Below are 17,782 nucleotides of genomic sequence, written 5' to 3' on the forward strand. Positions count from 1 at the left end.
CTTTACTACAGCTTCTTTCAGGAAACTGGTCTTGTCCAGTCGTCCCAGCTCCGGCGAATCACGAAGCCCCGATTCCAGGTCATACCACGCTGCTGAAGTGGTTGGGCCGTTGTTCAGCATCGTCAAACCGTCCGTGTGGACTACGGTTTCGTCGGACGACACTCTGATGCGGAACATGCTCGCAGATGTCTTCCTCAGGAACTACGAATGGGTCTCGTCGTTTCAGAAGGAGTACTTTTTGCAGGACATGTCGGCAGGGCCTACCGCCCCTCGCCGCTGCTGCTCCTCCTTCCTCCTGGCATTTGGCAGTGTAAGTCAGCCCGCAGCCAGGCCCCTTTCTTTGAGTTTCTGTGTGACGGAGACGCACTAAGCCGCTTGTTCCGAGTGACGGATGTCCTACCCCGGCCTGACAAAGCGTATGGGCACTGGAATCTGCGGAACCTGGGCTATCAAGTTCTGGCAGAGGCCAAGAGACTCTGGGAGGTTGAAATAACCAGCGGTCGTGTACGGCTTACAACCCTCCGAGCGTCTAGCCCGTTGCACCTCGTCCATCACCTCAACGCTATGGATCGCGTAAGCTTCTCGCTACACCGAGCAAGCCATGGAAATGGCGCAGCAGATTGGAATTTTCGGCATATCGATGGCAGAGGATAGGAGACAAGGCAGAAGCAACGCGAGAGCCTTCACGGCATGGGCGTTGTTCAATTCCCAGACGTGAGTCCTACAATCGTATCTCTTTTAAAGTGTATCTCTTCTTATCGGGGCTGCTTATTACTCGCGCCTTTCTCACGCCTGCATAGAGGGAAGTCCCGTTTCTATTAACGTCTGGCACGCCCAACAGCATTATATGCACGGCCAACTTCAAGCCGCCGTTTATTAGGTCGCCCCCGACGATACCAATACCTGACCCAGCCAGGAACTCCGAGTGGTATGGCCAGACATGGGTGCGATATCCCCTGGACGGGAAGCTGTACACGACCAGCTTCCCCTATCTATTCAAAGCAAGGTCCGACCTGGCGGCTCTCCTCATCACCGGCTGGCAGTTGATGGGTAATGTCAGAGACGAAAAAGGTTGGACTCCTCACTCGGTCTGCAGGCAGCCATGACCTTCTACGCTCGATTGAGGACGCGGTGCGATACTCTACCGGAGCCAGTTACCCCACACCGCATTACGTTTCCGGGTGAGTTCGTCTTGCGGTATGTACAATACGCCCGCTTGCTTCAGTTATTTCGTTCCTTTAACGGGCACGAAGACGACACCGGACGGCTAATCAACATTCTCTCCCCAGCATGAGCTACCACCGTATTGTCCTCCTCGCGCAACCATTCTGCCGCAATGGCCACCACGGCTCGACCCTCCTCCTCGCCACCAAGGGCGTCCACGAACAAGAACAAAACTACTTCGTCACCAAGGCGCTTCTCGTGACCCTCCGGGCCAGGATGCCCGCCCACGAAAAGAGGACGACGACCGGGGCGTCATGCGCCGGCAGATGCGCCACGTCAAGAGCCACTTGCTGCCGAGCGTTACGAGCCATGCGGATGATCCGGAGCTGCACAGGCTGCGGCGTCTGCTGGGGGAGGAGTTGGATTTGGAAGAAGAAGAGGGGGGTGTGGAGGAGGATGGAAGGGACATGGAAGGGGTGAGCTGAGCCAACATAAAGGATTACAGGGTTGGAAAAGCTTAGGATAAGTGTCGTATAGTTTCTGTGGGAGAACTTGCGTAAGAGCTGTCACGGGCTCGTGGAAGAGTTGAAGATCTGCAGTTGATGCCGGGGTCATGTTCATGTCGAACTAGGGCGGCGGGCAAACAATCCCTCCGAAGGAGGCGGCGCCGCCATTTGTTTCCATGGGTTTGGAGCTCATGGGAGACTACTGATGACACTCACAGCCATGCATTCGCATTGATGACATGGGCCGCTGGAGTTACTTTGGGCATCAAGACACCCCAGGTCATTGGTACAAGTCCAGTACTTCACCAAGTTGTCAACTGTGCAGGAGCCAGCAACGCCTGCCGACGTCGATATGATTTTACCTATGCAATGACCCAAATAGTCCATTAGACGGCTCCGCGGCCCGAGTCTCCTGGACAACAGTCCTGCACCTTTGGTCCCTCGCTGGGCCGCATCATCGCCGACTGACTGCAGAGCACGCTGGCGTGTTGGCCGGTCGCAATGATGAGTCGGGAAAGGTACCAGCAGCTCGGCAACGCCCAACACATATCTTGCCACTCTCATGATTGGACCTATCGTTGAAGGTCTAGTTGATCAGCGGTCGGAGGATATGCCGAGTCGGTCAATATTATTCCTCAGGGCTGCAGGTGGCATTCTACCCGCATAAGCGAGTGTTCTCTTCCGCATACCGGCCCTTGCAAGAGCGATACCGGGCCGAGGGTTTGGCGCAGCCAGAGGCCCGAGACATCCGACCAGGCGCCTACCGACTCACCGAGTAACTGCGTGCCATGGCTATCGACAGTTGTCGTCTGGGAAAGGAAGGGGGGGTTGTGGGGGGTTAGGTTTGTGCGCACTAAGCAACCGGCATGTCTCTCGGAGTTTTCTTTCATCCCGACGGGTGCGGCGGGACGAGGCGAGTCGACAAAGTCAGAGTTCCTGCAGATACGACTTGTTGGCGGACTCGGGACTGCAACCGGCATCGCCACGGACTGGTATGGAAACCAAAATACCTTGACATGACTCTGTTGAGGCTGCGAGATACTGTACGGTGACCGGGATCGGTGCTGACCGGCTGCGACCAGGCCGGTAAGGACCAGGTTATGTTGTTGTCTGGAAGGTCTTGGCTGCAGGAGAACGCGTTGGCGCCACGAGGGAAGGTGGTAAACCGCCCGGGCTGCACCCTGAGTGAAGGAACGGCTTGGTGGTAGTGTAGGATCGTCTGCAGAATCGATGATGCAGGTGCTAACAAAGACGGTAAGAAGTCCATGTTGGTGCCGAGGGATTGTATTGCCTGCAGCTCATCCATGCGCGAGATTTTGACATAAACGGCTCTTCAAGGGCCAATAAGACGAGGATCGAGGCTAACGTGTTGGATATGTTATCTTACGTCCTGCAGTAGAGAAGCAAGCAGACCGACCGCTTCTCGATCCCGTCCTGTCCAGCTGCCATTCTCTCTCGCTTGCATATCCCGGTACCGGGTTCGGTGTCGATGGGGTGGCCCTCTTCCGCGTCATTGGTCTGCTGCGGTTACATTGGCCTGCTCGATGACAAGACGTTGAGGCTGGGAGCGGCTCGCATATTGTCCGTGGCGTAACATCGCGGCGCGGGAAGCAGCCGGAAGCTTGTCGGAAATGCACGAAATATTACGCGGATCAGCCGCTATCAACTTTCAGGCCAGCAGCACGATTGGGACTGCAGTTAGACAGTGTGAAAGCCAAGCCATATGTTTCGCTAGCAAGACTGCTCAACCGAGCTGCACATTGCGCACAGCATCTGTCCGATGAAACAGATAGCAGTAACTGACTTCTTGACTTCTGATAGTTCCCTCAATAAGCATTAGCCTATTAAGTGCTTCTACATACGCAATACTCAGACAAAAGCAGGCTGAAGTTATCGCCAGTTGTGTCGCGAACAAAGCCACCGGAATCGCAAGGTACCATGTCACGATTGTCACCACCTGGGCCACAGCTCAGCCGCAACACACTGTAGCCTCCTTAGCCGCACTTGTCTGCTGTGCACTGTCACGAGTCAGAGAACTAGCTTACTCGGTCAAGGACATTGATACTCACCCGCCCAGCGTCTCCCAGTGGAAGATGAAACTGCCAATGTAGGCGCCGATGAAAATGCAGATGATGATATAGCCGTTGTAATACATGGCGAGCCTTGCACAGTGTCAGCGTTTCTGTGTTCCCTGGTCAAGCCAAATCAAGCGCGGGGCAAACGAACAGCATGACAAAGTAGGCGACTGCAAACTGCACCATATGCAGCAGCGCCCGGATAGCTTGCTCAAAGATGGTTGGCCGGTACCCTTTGTTCACACCGGCAGGACAGTTGGGGACCGGGCTCCCGTCGTCGGACAGGGCCTTGTTGGGCTTCGCCGAGCTGCCCTGCTGCGCCTTAATGTGCTTGTTGATGAGGAAGCGGTCGTATTCCTTGACGGCGCGGCGCAGCATCTCGAGGGCGATGACCAGGAGAATGACGCCGATGCACGAGCCCGCAAAGGCCCCTGTCGAGGTGACTTTCCATGACGAGGCGATGAAGCACGAGTCAATCGTGTACCAGTTCCAGAGCATCTGCGGAATGTTAGTGACATCTCGTCATGGGGCTCTGGGGTTGTGGGAGATACAAACAGAGATCTTGCAACCGCTCCCTCCTCCCATGCCTCCCATGCCACCGCCGCCGGAGGCAGTGGCACCAGCAGCCGCTGCGGACATGGTGGTCGTTGCCATCGATGCCATCGAGCCGTGATTGTGGTCCATGTTGACGTCGATGCGGTTGAACGAGGACTCGGACGATTATGAAAGTGTACGTAAGAGACGGATGCTGGGTCAGAGAACAAAGGCGAACCTGAGAGAACCGGAAAGCGTGGTGTCGGCAGCGCAGAGGTGTTTTAAGCTGGTCCGAGTATCACCTCGGGTCTTGATGCAGCACCGGTGAGCTGCAGCATGCAGAGGCTCGGTGGAGAGGCAGGGCAGGCAGTCTCGAGTGGATGGATGAGGTCCGAGTGTCACCATGCACTTCTTGCATCTGTCGTGCCGTGCCAATGCGGCGTGGGATGCCTTGGCGTGGAATTCGGGCAGAACAATGGAAACGGAAAGTCCACTGACCACGGGCCCTCGTGTTGGTCGTTCTTGCCGTACACGAATAGTTGGATGAGCCAATTGCGTGCATTTGAGCAAATTGTGGCCGTTCCGGGCGTGCGCACTTGCCTGGTAGTTGGGGCTGTCTTATTTTTGGCAGACCGCCATTCATGGCAAGTGAAACAACGACGAAGTAGCTGGCATGTGGCAGTCTCTTGACTCTCTGAATCGATGATCAGCAGGTGGGTAAGGTATCCGAGAATCCAGAAACACGCTTAGAACATCTAGAGAAAGCCTTCCCGATTCGGTAGGTAACATGCTCCAACAACCTCGTCACGTTTTTTCCAGTTCCGAGTGGCCTCGGATCCAAAGTTCATTAACGACTTCTTCTGATGACAAAATAAGATAATCAACTAGCTCAAAATGACGCTGTACCGATGAGTGGACTCGGCGAGGGAAGGAACGCAGCCCTGGGAAAAACTCCCTCACTCAGCATCCGCAATTTGCAGTAACGTTAATAGTAGTCCTCTACAACCCCTTCGGCCAAAAGAGCGACAAGATCCAACGCAGCCGCCGCAGCCACGAATCGCGCTTTGTGGGCCGGAATGGCTCACTGGCATACGCACCGCCCTTGTTCCGTCGAACGACAGCCGTTACTACGGCGTCGGCCTTTTCGGACAAGGTCGTCCGCCTCTGCAGTTGCTCGCCCGCCCCGACAGGGACACCCTTCTCCTCCGCTTTGACGGTGGTCATGGTAACGGTAACCGGGCGATCTTCCTCCTTCGTCTCAGCCTGCACCTCTGCAGCCTCGACGGCCGCAGCAGCAATCGATCCGGCGTCCTTCCTTTGCAGTGAAAAGTACGCAGCCCCCTCGCCCGTCCTGACCAGCCCGCCTGTCATGCTACCCGCTGACAATGCCGCCCGCGCGAGCTTGGCTTTGGTGACGAGGACGACATCGCTGCCGGCGAACTCTACCACACAGTTGTGCCACGGCGTGGGGATGTGCAGCAGGTCGAGGGACGTCATGAGCTCCCCGTCGGGCGACAGAGCGGCCACGGCGCGGGTCTGGGCCGGGTCGAATAGCTGGATGCCGAATTTTGGGCCGGCGTTGTTGTGCCTGGAAAATGATGAGACAGGGCTGAGCTGAGTTGGGTAGTCGAGATTGGGAGAGACTCACGCATGGATAGACAGGCGGACGTGGTTTGGGAAGAGCATCTCGACCAGGTTGGAGTATGCTTGGTTGCGCTGCTGCCGTTAGCCATCCACACAGTTCAAGTTGACAAATCGATCAGGAAACGCACCAAAATCATCTCGAATGCCACCTTGGCGGACAGCTTCTTCTGCTGAGACCTCGTCATGGCTTTGGCGTGCGGGTGATGCTCCAGGTCTTCGAGCATGAACCGGGAAAAGCCGCGGTAGAGGGCCGTGATGGCGGCATCCTTGGAGTCAATCTTGGCTCGGACAGCTGCCTGTTGCGGGCCGCATCCAGCCATCAAGATACGCCGGCAAAGCTCGGCTTCTTCGGTCACCTCGGTCTTGACGTGATGGGCAATGCCCGGAATGTTGAGCTGGCAGGCGAGTTCCGAAAGATCGCGGTCGGGATTGAGTGTCCCGAGTTGGAACAGATCAACCAGCGACTTGAATCCGACACGCCCAACATCGCCTCTCCGCCGGCCGATGAGAAGGTTCATCTCCTTGAGCTTCTGACCGTACGCATCCACATCAGCGTCGTCCACGCCGATGCAGTCGCTGAACACATGGCCGTCGCTGATGATCCAGAGCTTTGCACCAGGCTCGTAGATGCGCTCAATGGTCTCGATGAAGCCGTGGAGGCGCTCCAGGGCAAGCTCCTCGCCACGGTCAGGGTCTCGGCCTGTCACCTTGTCGAGGTTGGAGGACTTGCAGGGAAAGGCAGGCAAACAAAACTGAATTGTTAGGTTTCGAGTGGTGAAGTGCCGAATACGCTCAGTGAAGTATGTCCGGCCGGTGTCCGCCCACTTGTCGTCCTTGCCCTCGTACCTGAGATAGCTGTTGAAGAGGTCCACGACTCTCTGCGTCGTTGACTCGGTCTCGACAGCCTGTTGGCATCGGGGCCCAACAGAGAGATCTGCCTGGTCGAGGATCAGCTGCAGAAAGAACTTGTCGAAAGCCGTCTGCTCAGCCTGTGGTATTGACTGGTTGTTGGCGATGACGGCAGTTCTGTTGTGCTGCACCGGATGCGAGATGTCGCCTCCGCAGCGATGGTAGAAGGATTGCCCCTCGTTGGAAAAGTCCATGATCGTTGGTATTGGACCAGTTGGTGTAAGGGAACAATGAGGGCACAATCCAGGGACAAGCCAGACGACCCAAGGTAAGAGGTACCTATCGATATTTCAAGGATGAGTTCCAGATGGAGAAGTAAGGCAATTAAAGCTTCCGTGGGAAATGACTGAAGCCCGAGAACTTGAAGATACTCCCGACAGGCCTGAGCACAACACCCAGCGTCCTTCTATAACCCCCCGAACCAACAAGTAATCAGACTGCAATGATATCTTGGCCACTCGGTGTGAGGTGACTGGAGTTCAGCTTGGCCACAGACTTTCGAACTCGACCCTGGGGTGTCCGAATGAGAGGTCGGGAGCAGAAGCGAGTCCGGGTAAGAAATTGTGAACAAGAACCACCGAAATACGGCTTTCTGCGCCATTGGATGCCCTCAGCCGACCTTGTCAGAAGCAGAGGACTTGTTGGCGATGTAGAAGGAGGCTGGGCCCAGGGCTGGCGCCTGCCCGAGCTGAAGGAGGAGGTGAAGCAGGAATTCCAAGTTCGTCGTCGTACACATGAAGAGGAGCGCGATTTGTGCGGCCGGTTAACCCTTGGCAAGGTCATGACCGTGCAGCACACATGCAGCTCGCTCGAACGACATCGAGACGGCGCCAGTCGCAGACCAGAACTATCCTTGAATTGTGCTTTCATCAACGGGGCTCCCCGCTGCAGACGGTTGGATGCACTCACAGCAGTGGGTCTGTCCCCCCTGTCGTCCTTGGCGATCCTTGGCGCAGTGTCATTGACCATGGTACGGGTACGTGGCTCAGTGCCCGTGTCTCGACATTCTCACACGCGATCCTTAGCCGTCAGGGTCGTACTGAATACTATGCAATACGGCGGCCGGCAGTGCCATGGCTTGGCCGGCCCCCAAAGGTGCGTCCGCGTCCTTGGGCATGGCGCAATCTGTCTTCCTCGCACTTGGTGCAGTGTCGATGGTGACGGTGTTGAGGACCACGGCATGCCCAACAAAGTACATCGCTACAAACATGTCATCAACACCGAGAGGGTTCGGCATATCAGCGGAACTGAGGCCCGAACAGCCTTGTTGCCCCGTCAGCATTTACGGGTCATCTCTTTTATCGATTTAGTACACGTCGCACATGTTCAAGGGGCCTCGTTATCTTAGGCTGGTCAGATTCAGGTCACTCAAGAGTCAGCAGCACGGCATAGAACTGTTGAACTAGCAATAACCATAGGCAATGATGTACGGAGAATGGGCCTAAAACTTTTCGACTTCCTATGGTAAGCCAGATAAAACTTGACGTGTCTAAGCCGTTTTCATACCCTCGCCGGCGCGCTATGGTAAAGCTATAGAGATGACAGTACACCGTGTCGACGAAATCGATCGGACTTGAAGCAAGCGAAACAACACATGAAACTCTCAGATACCTTAATTATCCGATAATCCTATGCAATCATCACAGCCCTGCTCCCCTTCTTGTTCTGGATGGACTCATCAATGCAGGACTCGAGGACCCCTTGAGCTGGACTCGCAGATATAGAAGTCGCACTTCTCGTGGCAAACTGATAAGCAGCCGCACGGGCAGGATTCGTTCCATGTAGGTACCTTAGCTGGCCGCAATGCCGCAGTAGGTGGACAAGCAGCCTGTCTCTCACTCCTCTTGTGAATCTACCACTGCTAGCAGATGGCAATGAAAAGAATGACTTCGGGAGCAGGGCTATGGTAAAGGCATCCCATTCTCATCGCTCACGAAGGCGGCACAGGACTGCAGCCCTCCCCTGACCACTGCCGAGTGCCATGCAAGTGCTAAACTCCAGCCGCGACCTGGCGACGAATGATAGTTGGACAGTAGGGTAGTTAGCACCACCTCTCCTGCGTCTTGCAGTCCTGTATTACGCTTGTGTTTGTTGGGCGCGCCTGTCCACTCCCGTCGAGGGTTTCGGATTGGACCGACAACCTCCTGGTTTCTTACCATGCCCTTAGCTTGCGTGCAGACGGAGAACATCCTCTTGGGTACCTCTACAATTCTAGAACAATTGCAATTAAAGGCTCCTTCTCACTATTTACACGGGACTGTTGACTCAAGTATGGACGAGGCTGCGGACCCTCTAGCGGGCCTGGATGCTGAGCATGCCAGGACATTCAAATAAGCTCTCGCGTGGATCGTATCGACCCAGGGTGCCGAATTCACCTGCGCAGGAATTCTCGACGGACTATCCACGGAGGCCTCCTTTCTCGAGTTTCACCTGCGCAGAAAGGGCACCCTGCCTTTGAGCTGATCACACTTCTCCCTGTGAACCCTGTCCTGGAGTAATCGGTAGGATACGGAGCTTTCGAAGCTCTCTCGACCCGCTGACGCTGAGGTTTTCGTCTGTGGCAAGTGCCTCAATTACGCCTTTTGCCCCTCGCCTATGCTTGCTTCGCTTTTTTCATCGCTAATGCACCGCGCAGATGCTCTCGGCTTTCCAGGAAACCCACCCACGAACTCAACACTTCGACTTTAAGGCTGACTGAATTCTTGGCTGTCGCGTGCCACCAGATCGCAGTCTGCCTGTAAAACCTCGATGACGGCATCCACAGTCATCGCACATACGAGGAATGGCGCGAACTTAATCTCAGCCGGAGTAGTCTCGAGCCAGGCGAATTCATTGCGCCAACTCTCTTCTACCGTCGTAGCTACCTCGCCCATTCACAGTATGCTAACGGCGTGGCCGTTACAGTCGGTTACTGGGCCGACGCCAAGATTCTCGGCGGTGTGGTTATTATTATTATCACTCTTAGAATGATATGCCCTCGGCGGTGTGGTGATTCGACCATGGAATCCGGGGCAGAGGTGAGTAACTATGGGGTTCCCCCTTTTTTTTTTCCCCTTTTCTCTTCTTCATCCTTCCCTTAAAGACAGTAAAGAACCGGGCCTGGGGCGCGACCCTTTCCCTCGCCAGTGCCGAGACTTCTTCCTGCATCCCGGTCGCTTCAAGGGCCAACGCACCATTTTATCGTGCACACTGAAGCAATACGACGCCCTGATCAACTTCTTCTTGGGGCCGGGACCACCAATGGATGGATCCAACTGCTCCATTTCCTTCCACCCGACATTGGAAAACCGTTGGCGGTACGACCCCTGGGATTTCAAGGCGCGCTTCAACATTTTTTGCGATCGGTATTGGTACGAGAGAAAGACGGTTAGCGGCCCAAGGCCGCGGCTGCACAGTTGGGGGTGAGCTGGTTCGAGCTGATGGACGAAAATCGCATCCTGATGCTCCCGCAGGAAACCCGCGAGGGTAAGCATTTGAATCAAGTCGCCATGGACGCGGAGCTGGAGGGACTCAGGCAGATCACGCTGTCTTCTCCGCTTTGGGGAGATTGGGGTGGTCCGTGGTCTACCTGACGCTGCAGCTTGGGCCATCCAGGTCCCCGTAGGTGAGCGGAGATCTTCGGGAAACCGGAGCTATCACTTTTCCTGTTGTTTGTGTTTGGGTGGTCCTTCCTGCAACTCCAGGCTGAGAGCAGCAGCAGAGGCAGCTAACCCATCGGGCGGAGCAGGCATAGTGCCATATTCCTTGTCCTCTGTTCAGGTACCTTTAGTCAAATGGACACAAATTCACTCTCCATCAACTCAAGCGCTCCACATTCCCATCCTCGTTCAGCATCCATGTGTGCCATTATACCGAGATTGTCGCCCTCGCCAGACTCTCAGTACACACTATTTCTGGCGGTGGTTGGCCATGAACAACCTAAAACGGATCCTTCTTCCTGGAGGAAAACACAAGCCTCAGCATTCGGGGGTATAACGGGCCGGCCTACCATTTGAAGGTTCGTCAGCAAAGATCCGCTCACTGCAAGCGAAACAAAGACTCACCGGCGTCATCCTATCCACCCATCCAGGGTCCAATGTCCAAGTAAACTCGCGAACCAGCCAGACCAGCGTGACCCTCATCTCCAACAACGCAAACTTCTCCCCCAAGCACGCACGCCGACCTCCGTGGAAGCTGATAAACTCGGACTTGGCTCTCCTGAGCCGGTACTGCTTGTGGATCGCCGCCGGCGAGTCCCCCCAGCGGTCCGGATCAAAGGCGTCCGCCCGGGGCCCCCACACTGCCGGGTCCCGGTTGGTCGAGTAGCAGTGGTAGCCCAGGTACGTCCCCTTTGGTACGACAAGGTCCCCGCCGAGCAGGGCGTCTTCGCTGGCTTTTCGGTTCACCAGTTGGCCGATGGGCGGGAACAGGCGGAGTGACTCGTAGATGACTGACGTCAGGAAGGGCATGTCTTGAAGGATCTCTGGGTCGGGATGGGTGTGGTCTAGTGCTTTGCTCTGGATTTCGGTGTAGAGCTTGGTTTGTGCGTCCTGAACAATAATACCCTTGTCAACCCAGGGATTAAGGTCACACTAAGATTCTCGAGGTCTCGAGATAACCCACCGGGTGCTTCGCCAAGAGATACAGCGTTGAGATCATGCACAGCTGGGGGTTCTCCTGGCCCGCCACAAAGGCTACGGTCAGGTTGTCAAGGAGCTGCTGTTCGGTCCACTGCCCGGATGCCTTGGCGTCTAGCATCCGTCGTCCCAAGCCATCCAGGGGCGGATTTACGGGCGGCGGCAGGGGTCCGTCGTTGTTGTGGCTCTCGAGGAGAGCACGTTTGAGCTCGTTCTTGAAACCGTCGACCATCCGGCGAGCTCTAGTGCGGCTGGGCAATGGCAGCCTGTCTAGAACGGGAAAGTTCATGAAGACAGGGTTGAAGATCTCTCGCTTCACCGCGCTCTGTAAGACGTTGATGGGGGCGCTGGCCGAGGTCAGAGCCTATTTTCGGTCAACTTTGTTGTCTGTAACCGCCACAGTGGTGAGGAGCAAGACTCACATCGAGGTTGGTCTGTAACACCACTTCGGAGCAGTTGGCGACCGAGTACCGCTGGAGGAGCTCCTGCACAGCGACACCCCCCTTTCCAACCCGATGCTGCGCATCTCGCAGAAGGTCACACAACTTGCTCGCGTTGCTGGCGATGGTGTCTGTTTCAAAGTTCCTCTGCAACCCTGGCTTGACCACGGACCGATAGTTCCTCCACACATCCCCATGACTGGAGATGATGTTGTCGCCGAGGAACTGAGCAAGCACACTGTGGGGGATTTTTTTCTGGTTTCCGCTCTTCTGGTAGACGTCTTCCTCCTTGAAGATTTCGGCGAGGTAAGACGGTTTGTGGACCAGAATGTTCCACTGAGCTCCAAAGAACAACTTCACCGCGCCATGCTTCCTGAGCGGCTGCTCAATGTAGCGGTGGAAAATGTCGGATTGATCGACGTCTTTGAAGAAGGGGATGAGCGCCACCCAGAAAGGGATGGCGGGAATGTTGGCCGGGTACTTCGGTGGATGAAGGAAAACAAAGTAAACGAGTAAGATCAGGGAAGCTCCGAGGATGAGGAGCTCCGCGATGAACGTCAACATCTCGCACGGTAACCGTCGTCGCGGATGTGATGTTCAACATCCCAAACAAGTTGTGAACTCCTTATTTTGCTAAGTAAGGGAGAGAAAAGGTTCACATCGTCGATAAGGACTGGACCAACGCACAAACAGAGAAGCAGTGGATGTTGGATGCTCGAGGCCACGGGCGGCCGCTAATGCCGTGATCGGGTTACGAGGTCGACGAAGTGATAGGGTCCAGCAGCACCACCGAAATAGCGCCGGAAAATTGAGCATGTCCTGGGTTGTACATTGGTACCTACAGCCAAGGTACCTTCCCAATGGAGTGGCATGCGCCAAACAGGGGCCGGGGACCAGGTGCTGGTACCACAGTAGGCGCCAAGGCGCAGTCAGCAGCTGCAGGCTGGCTACCAGGGCGTGTAAAACGAGTTACGGAACAGAAAGGCGGACGCAAACCAAAGCACGCCGTGGGGTCCAGAGAATCGTGTCGTGGATCAGGGTCTGCATGGACACCGCCCCGAAGGCCTCGTCGAGGTCGAAGGTAAATGCGGAAAGCTTACACTCGTGCCAGCCTGCAGCGACATGCGAACATGCAGCCTGAAAACTGGGTCGGTGCACCGTTGTGTTGCTGCATTGCAACTGGAGCCCCTGTCCCCGAACTCGGTGCACCGGGCGGCCCGCCGTTCCCAGCAAGCCGTCTACTTATACAACTATAGACTCATACCAAAAAAGCAGGCTCTGAACGTACCGCCATATGCATATACAATATTCACCGACAGGCCGCCTTCACTCGAAACAAACCCAAGTGACCGTGTATTAGATAACGGATGGAGTCACCTCCAACACCGCCGAGGGAGCCGGATCCTGAAAAGGACGCCGTTGCGCCTCCACAAGCATACTCGGCCTTCTCCCCATGGAGACGACGCTTCATCATTATTGTGATTACCGTGGCAGGCTTCTTTGGCCCGCTGGCAGGAGGCATCTACCTCCCTGCGTTGCCGGTGCTGGAGCAAGAATTCCAGGCCAGTGCAACGGCCATCAACGCCACCGTATCCGTGTTCATGCTGACTTTTGCCGTCGGGGTGAGCATCCCCATCCCTCTTCAAACATAACTCGAAAGAGAGCTGGATCTGACTCAAATATGTGCGCCCGCAGCCCCTTTTCTGGGCGAGTTTGGCAGACTGGAAAGGCCGTCGCCCGCTGTATCTCATCTCCATTGCCGTCTACATCGGCGCGAATGTCCTTCTGGCTGCTGTTCCCGCCAACTACGGGGCCCTAGTGTTTCTGCGCGTCGTTCAAGCATTTGGATCCGCCGCTGTAGTCTCCATGGGCGCCGGTTCTGTTGCTGATGTAGGCGCGCCTTGCTGTCCCCCCTTTTCCACCTCAAAGACACCGGCCCCTGACAACCATGTCGCCAGACCACCGAGCCAAAACGCCGGGCATTTGCCATGTCGATATTCCTCGCCGGGCCTCAATGTGGTCCTATCCTCGGCCCTGTTCTGGGCGGTGCACTAGCAGAGGCCAAGTGGAGGTGGATTTTCGGCTTTCTCGGTATCTGCTCCCAAGCCCCTTTTTCATCTCTTACCGCAACTAACACTGGTCTGGTCTGGCAGCCATATCCGCCTTTGCCCTCTGGCTCGTGATCCTCTTCGCTCTACCTGAAACCCTCCGCGCCCGCGTCGGCAACGGCAGCATCTACCAGCACGGCAAACCCATCATCTGGCCGCCCAAACTCTCCTCCCCACTCGCGCCCCCATCACAGCGCGGCCCCCCGCCCCCAGTCCCAACCCTCAAAGGCTACTGGCGCCTGTTCCGCTACCCGCCCATCGGCATTGTCACATTCAACACAGCCATGCTTTACTCAACCTACTTTGCCATAGCCGTGCAGCTGCCAACAGAGCTGGCGGCGCGCTACCGCTGGTCGTCGGCCGCCGTCGGCGCGGGGTTTCTGGCCGTCGGCCTAGCCATGGTCGTCGGCTCGCTGTGCGGCGGGCGCTTCTCGGACTGGCGCCGTGCGAGGAGGGCTGCCAAGAAGGCTGCAGAAGACAGTGCCAAAGAGGAGGTTGATCCCGAGTTCCGGCTCGTTGACCAGATTTGGGGCGTGCTGGTGTGCGTGGTCGGGTGTGTGCTGTATGGCTGGCTTGTTCAGGTGGAGGCTCACCCGGCGGCGGTGTTGACGGCGACGTTTCTGAGTGAGTAGGCCTGACGCCACATAATCGATGCACTTGGTCGTTGGTCGTTCGTCGCTGACTCCAGGTGTCTTGCTCCAGACGGCTTCGGCATGAACTGGGTCTTTGTGACGACGACTGCATTTCTCACCGAGTGTGTGGCTCAGCAGGCCGCTGGCGCTTTTGCTCTCGGCAACCTGTTGCGCAATCCCGGCGCCGCCGTGGCTGCTGTCATTATTCCCTCGCTTGTGTCCAGGATGGGAAGTGGATGGTGCTTTACGGGCTTAGGCCTGCTCGACCTCGTGGTGGTTGGGTCTGCTGTGATGGGTGAGTTTGGGTTCGCGATGGCCTTTCTTCGAGGCGAGCATCAATGCTAACGTTCCATACCTAGTCCTTCGGATAAAGGGCGCTGGGTGGAGGGCCGCCAGGGTAGCAAAGCATAAGGCCGCTGGCAGGCCAAAGTAATGCATAAGGCACCTTGTCCTTGCATGGTCGCGCGATTGTAACATCAGCTTAGAGCACCGCTTAGCTAACCTTCTAACTTATGCTAGGCCCTTTCTTCTGTCACGGAGTTGCCCCGTTGTTAAGGTAGCGTGTGGGTTATTTGCGTTTGTGTCGAGCCTTGGACTCAAAGCTCTCTTGTAAGCTCATATTGGCCTTGTAAGCCTTGGAATCATAACCGCTAGTCTCCCAACGGAAGGCAGCGCCTTAACAGCATTGATAGCCATGAGATGTGTGCGATATTTTCGAAAGCGTTGTGCTGGAATGGCCAGATGATAGATCCCAGGCTCTGCTCCTCAGTGAGAAACCATGTTGAGAATGCCCATTTTGAGTCTTAAAACGGCCTGGACTTCAACCCACCGGCTCTGCTTCCCACAGCAGACTCAAGAAAGAGGTCAGGTTTTGCCTCCTGCGTTGCAGAAGGGTGGCTAAGGTACCTTATCTTGCACAAGCCGTAGCATATACTCTAGTTTGGCTCACTGCAAGTTTCCAAGGCTATGTATTATCGTTCCTCATGTTGGAGTTTATATTCGGCAAGGTTGAAGTCCAAAAAAAAATCTAGCTACCTCGGGTGAGTTAGGTACGGTCCGCATTTCTGACACGCCGGTGGCTTTGAGATCTTGAAAATAGACTACCTGAGGTAGTAGTACACCGCTTCAGACCTTCCATTTCCCGAACAAGTACAGTAGTAAGCAGTCCTGGATCGTGGCGGTCCCTCTCGTACCACATTAAGTCATCTATGATCGCTCTGTTATTCCATGGTGAGAACCGCCCTGAAGCGAACGCTGCCATTAGCCATGGCGTCTGGGGAATTTTGGCTGTCAGCAGCGTGTCTCCCAAATATCGAATGTTGAGGAATTGCGAAGATGCTCACCGTAAGCTTCGTTCGCCTTCTCAAGTGGAAACGTCTGAATCATGCAGTCAATACCCTGCAGCTGGGCGAACTTGACCGTTTCTTCGGCGTCCTCCGCATGCCCCGCAGGCCAGGTATGGAGGGATAGGCCCTTTCCGGTCTATAAGACAAGGAAGCGTTAGCCCAGTTGGTGGTCGGTCAAGGTTTTCCAAGTCATGCAACATTGACTCACCATGATGTTGACGTTGATAGGGATCTCGCCGGCAACTGCCCACCCAGTTAGCCCCCCATTTCTATACCGGCCTGAGAATTTCCTGGGGGCAGCTCACGAGACAACACCAGCAGCTTGCCCCTAGGTCCAAGCCCTCTCACGAGCTCTGGGATCTGTTCGCCGTGAGGGTTTGTGGTCACAATGAGAGACGCACCACCGAGGGCGGCGACCCCGGCGCCGGCCTCGACTTTGGTCGTGTCAACGTACTCGTGAGCACCCAGCTTCCGAGCGAAGTCCTCCTTGTCGGCGCCGCGGGAGATGGCAATGACGCGGAAGCCAAACTTGTTGGCGTACTGGACGGCCAAGTGACCGAGACCACCCAGGCCCTGTATGGCGACTGTTTCGCCGGGGCTGACGTTCATGTGCCGGATCCCGTTGAAAACGGTCAAGCCGGCGCACAGCAGCGGCGCGAACTTGGCCGCATCAACGCCCTCAGGAATAACGACCCCGGCTTCAGCTCGGATGAGGACGTACTCTGCGTCTGGGTTCTCTGTTAGCGGTCTGTATGTCCTGGGACCTATTAATAGGGTGATGTTCGCCTACAGCCACCGTTCCGGGTCACGCCGTTGATGGGCTCGTTGTCGCACATCTGGTACAGTCCCTTCTTGCAAGCGCCGCAGGTGCCTTTGGAGCAAGGAGACGCACTGCAGTTAGTGACCATTCGATATCGAATCAGACCCATCATCATTGCACTCACCGTCGTGGCCTCCGTGCCAACCAGCTCCGATGCGGTCGCCCACTTTCCACTTCGTAACGCCCTCGCCAACGGCAGCAACACGGCCAATGATCTCATGGCCAGGAGTCATGGGGCTGCCGACACCACTCTCAGTTTACCGCTCAAACCCAAACCCCACGGAGACACGATGTTGACGACTTACAAACCAGCACCGAAATCATTGCGCTGGACCGATATATCAGAGTGGCACACACCGCAGGCCTCGACCTTCACAAGCACCTCGTTCTCGCCAGGATGCTGCAGTCGGACGTCCCCAATGCTGAGACGAGAACCGGCCTCCGTAAAGGCGGCCCTCTTGAATGTGGCTGGAAGAGACATGGTGTTCGAATGTTTGTTGATGCTGTCGATGATGTAAAGGTATTTGGTCCGGTCCGGTCCGGATAAGGAACAACTGGGCTACGTGAAAAGGGTCGGCGAGATTAGCAAGTCGAGTCCACAATCGCTGCCTCTCTACAAGATGAAGTCAACGGGGGCAATGGTCCCTATTTAAGCTTTGGTTTTGGAGCTTCGCTAGCTCCATTACGAAGACGGCGAGCATCCGGTTCGGCTATATGTAATCGGGCCCGACCTGTCTCCAAGGACTCGGTCGCCTTGTTTCCTTGCGGGGTTCAAACCCAAGCCAACTCAGGGGCTAATCATGGTTGATGACAACATTGATGAAACAATGCAGTTCACTCATTCGTTGATTCTCTGCAGATTCCAAAGACGAGACAAAGGTTCAGAGATAACTAGAGCCTTTGGACTTACTCAGCAATATGCAGCTAAGTTTCTCTTCTGCCTGGGACTGTTGCAAATTGGCGTAGATCCATGTAACGCTAGTCTGAA

General features: G+C 55.8%; 6 protein-coding genes across 6 annotated transcripts; 3 read left to right on the forward strand and 3 right to left on the reverse strand.

Annotated features, from left to right (window-relative positions):
• The first annotated feature begins 27 nt into the window (after positions 1-27).
• Positions 28-942, forward strand: N657DRAFT_162909 (uncharacterized protein). Its single transcript, XM_062786036.1, has 3 exons — positions 28-310; positions 386-714; positions 842-942. The coding sequence occupies exons 1-2, from the start codon at positions 208-210 to the stop codon at positions 652-654; spliced, it is 372 nt and encodes a 123-aa protein (XP_062643990.1). The 5' UTR covers positions 28-207; the 3' UTR covers positions 655-714; positions 842-942.
• On the forward strand, positions 943-1,850 carry N657DRAFT_162910 (uncharacterized protein). The gene is made up of 2 exons (XM_062786037.1): positions 943-1,197; positions 1,290-1,850. Exons 1-2 carry the CDS (start codon positions 1,103-1,105, stop codon positions 1,642-1,644), a joined length of 450 nt encoding a protein of 149 aa, XP_062643991.1. The 5' UTR covers positions 943-1,102; the 3' UTR covers positions 1,645-1,850.
• A 1,717-nt stretch (positions 1,851-3,567) lies between these two features.
• N657DRAFT_649281 (Ctr-domain-containing protein) lies at positions 3,568-4,480 on the reverse strand. The gene is made up of 4 exons (XM_062793688.1): positions 4,301-4,480; positions 3,897-4,243; positions 3,740-3,832; positions 3,568-3,688 (listed from the first exon to the last, which is right to left on the reverse strand). Exons 1-4 carry the CDS (start codon positions 4,427-4,429, stop codon positions 3,640-3,642), a joined length of 618 nt encoding a protein of 205 aa, XP_062643992.1. The 5' UTR covers positions 4,430-4,480; the 3' UTR covers positions 3,568-3,639.
• A 579-nt stretch (positions 4,481-5,059) lies between these two features.
• N657DRAFT_625470 (uncharacterized protein) lies at positions 5,060-12,661 on the reverse strand. The gene is made up of 8 exons (XM_062790753.1): positions 11,871-12,661; positions 11,435-11,812; positions 10,872-11,361; positions 9,238-9,346; positions 8,884-8,976; positions 6,052-6,949; positions 5,928-5,995; positions 5,060-5,867 (listed from the first exon to the last, which is right to left on the reverse strand). Exons 1-8 carry the CDS (start codon positions 12,450-12,452, stop codon positions 5,279-5,281), a joined length of 3,207 nt encoding a protein of 1,068 aa, XP_062643993.1. The 5' UTR covers positions 12,453-12,661; the 3' UTR covers positions 5,060-5,278.
• Positions 12,662-12,951: 290 nt separating this feature from the next.
• N657DRAFT_674352 (major facilitator superfamily transporter) lies at positions 12,952-15,321 on the forward strand. Its single transcript, XM_062795745.1, has 6 exons — positions 12,952-13,510; positions 13,584-13,778; positions 13,847-13,979; positions 14,042-14,620; positions 14,699-14,923; positions 14,988-15,321. The coding sequence occupies exons 1-6, from the start codon at positions 13,256-13,258 to the stop codon at positions 15,059-15,061; spliced, it is 1,461 nt and encodes a 486-aa protein (XP_062643994.1). The 5' UTR covers positions 12,952-13,255; the 3' UTR covers positions 15,062-15,321.
• Positions 15,322-15,606: 285 nt separating this feature from the next.
• Positions 15,607-17,686, reverse strand: N657DRAFT_649287 (GroES-like protein). The gene is made up of 7 exons (XM_062793689.1): positions 17,100-17,686; positions 16,919-17,031; positions 16,765-16,845; positions 16,280-16,702; positions 16,183-16,217; positions 15,972-16,110; positions 15,607-15,901 (listed from the first exon to the last, which is right to left on the reverse strand). The coding sequence occupies exons 1-7, from the start codon at positions 17,273-17,275 to the stop codon at positions 15,849-15,851; spliced, it is 1,020 nt and encodes a 339-aa protein (XP_062643995.1). The 5' UTR covers positions 17,276-17,686; the 3' UTR covers positions 15,607-15,848.
• Positions 17,687-17,782: the final 96 nt, after the last annotated feature.

Source organism: Parathielavia appendiculata (genome assembly GCF_033297405.1).
Source record: "Parathielavia appendiculata strain CBS 731.68 unplaced genomic scaffold N657scaffold_18, whole genome shotgun sequence".
NCBI classification, from domain to species: domain Eukaryota; kingdom Fungi; phylum Ascomycota; class Sordariomycetes; order Sordariales; family Chaetomiaceae; genus Parathielavia; species Parathielavia appendiculata.

Coding starts and splice junctions, on each gene's coding strand:
- N657DRAFT_162909 (XM_062786036.1), top strand. CDS start 208: ATGGGTCTCGTCGTTTCAGAAGGAGTACTTTTTGCAGGACATGTCGGC. Junction 311..385: donor TCCTCCTGGCATTTGGCAGT/GTAAGTCAGCCC, acceptor GCTTGTTCCGAG/TGACGGATGTCCTACCCCGG.
- N657DRAFT_162910 (XM_062786037.1), top strand. CDS start 1,103: ATGACCTTCTACGCTCGATTGAGGACGCGGTGCGATACTCTACCGGAG. Junction 1,198..1,289: donor CCGGGTGAGTTCGTCTTGCG/GTATGTACAATA, acceptor TTCTCTCCCCAG/CATGAGCTACCACCGTATTG.
- N657DRAFT_649281 (XM_062793688.1), bottom strand. CDS start 4,429: ATGGACCACAATCACGGCTCGATGGCATCGATGGCAACGACCACCATG. Junction 4,244..4,300: donor GGAGCGGTTGCAAGATCTCT/GTTTGTATCTCC, acceptor AACATTCCGCAG/ATGCTCTGGAACTGGTACAC. Junction 3,689..3,739: donor CACTGGGAGACGCTGGGCGG/GTGAGTATCAAT, acceptor GACTCGTGACAG/TGCACAGCAGACAAGTGCGG.
- N657DRAFT_625470 (XM_062790753.1), bottom strand. CDS start 12,452: ATGTTGACGTTCATCGCGGAGCTCCTCATCCTCGGAGCTTCCCTGATC. Junction 11,362..11,434: donor ATCTCTTGGCGAAGCACCCG/GTGGGTTATCTC, acceptor ATTATTGTTCAG/GACGCACAAACCAAGCTCTA. Junction 6,950..8,883: donor GACTGCAAGACGCAGGAGAG/GTGGTGCTAACT, acceptor GCAGCACAACAG/AACTGCCGTCATCGCCAACA.
- N657DRAFT_674352 (XM_062795745.1), top strand. CDS start 13,256: ATGGAGTCACCTCCAACACCGCCGAGGGAGCCGGATCCTGAAAAGGAC. Junction 13,980..14,041: donor GTGGATTTTCGGCTTTCTCG/GTATCTGCTCCC, acceptor CTGGTCTGGCAG/CCATATCCGCCTTTGCCCTC. Junction 14,621..14,698: donor GTTGACGGCGACGTTTCTGA/GTGAGTAGGCCT, acceptor GTCTTGCTCCAG/ACGGCTTCGGCATGAACTGG.
- N657DRAFT_649287 (XM_062793689.1), bottom strand. CDS start 17,275: ATGTCTCTTCCAGCCACATTCAAGAGGGCCGCCTTTACGGAGGCCGGT. Junction 16,703..16,764: donor CGTGACCCGGAACGGTGGCT/GTAGGCGAACAT, acceptor CAGAGAACCCAG/ACGCAGAGTACGTCCTCATC. Junction 16,218..16,279: donor CAAGCTGCTGGTGTTGTCTC/GTGAGCTGCCCC, acceptor CTGGGTGGGCAG/TTGCCGGCGAGATCCCTATC.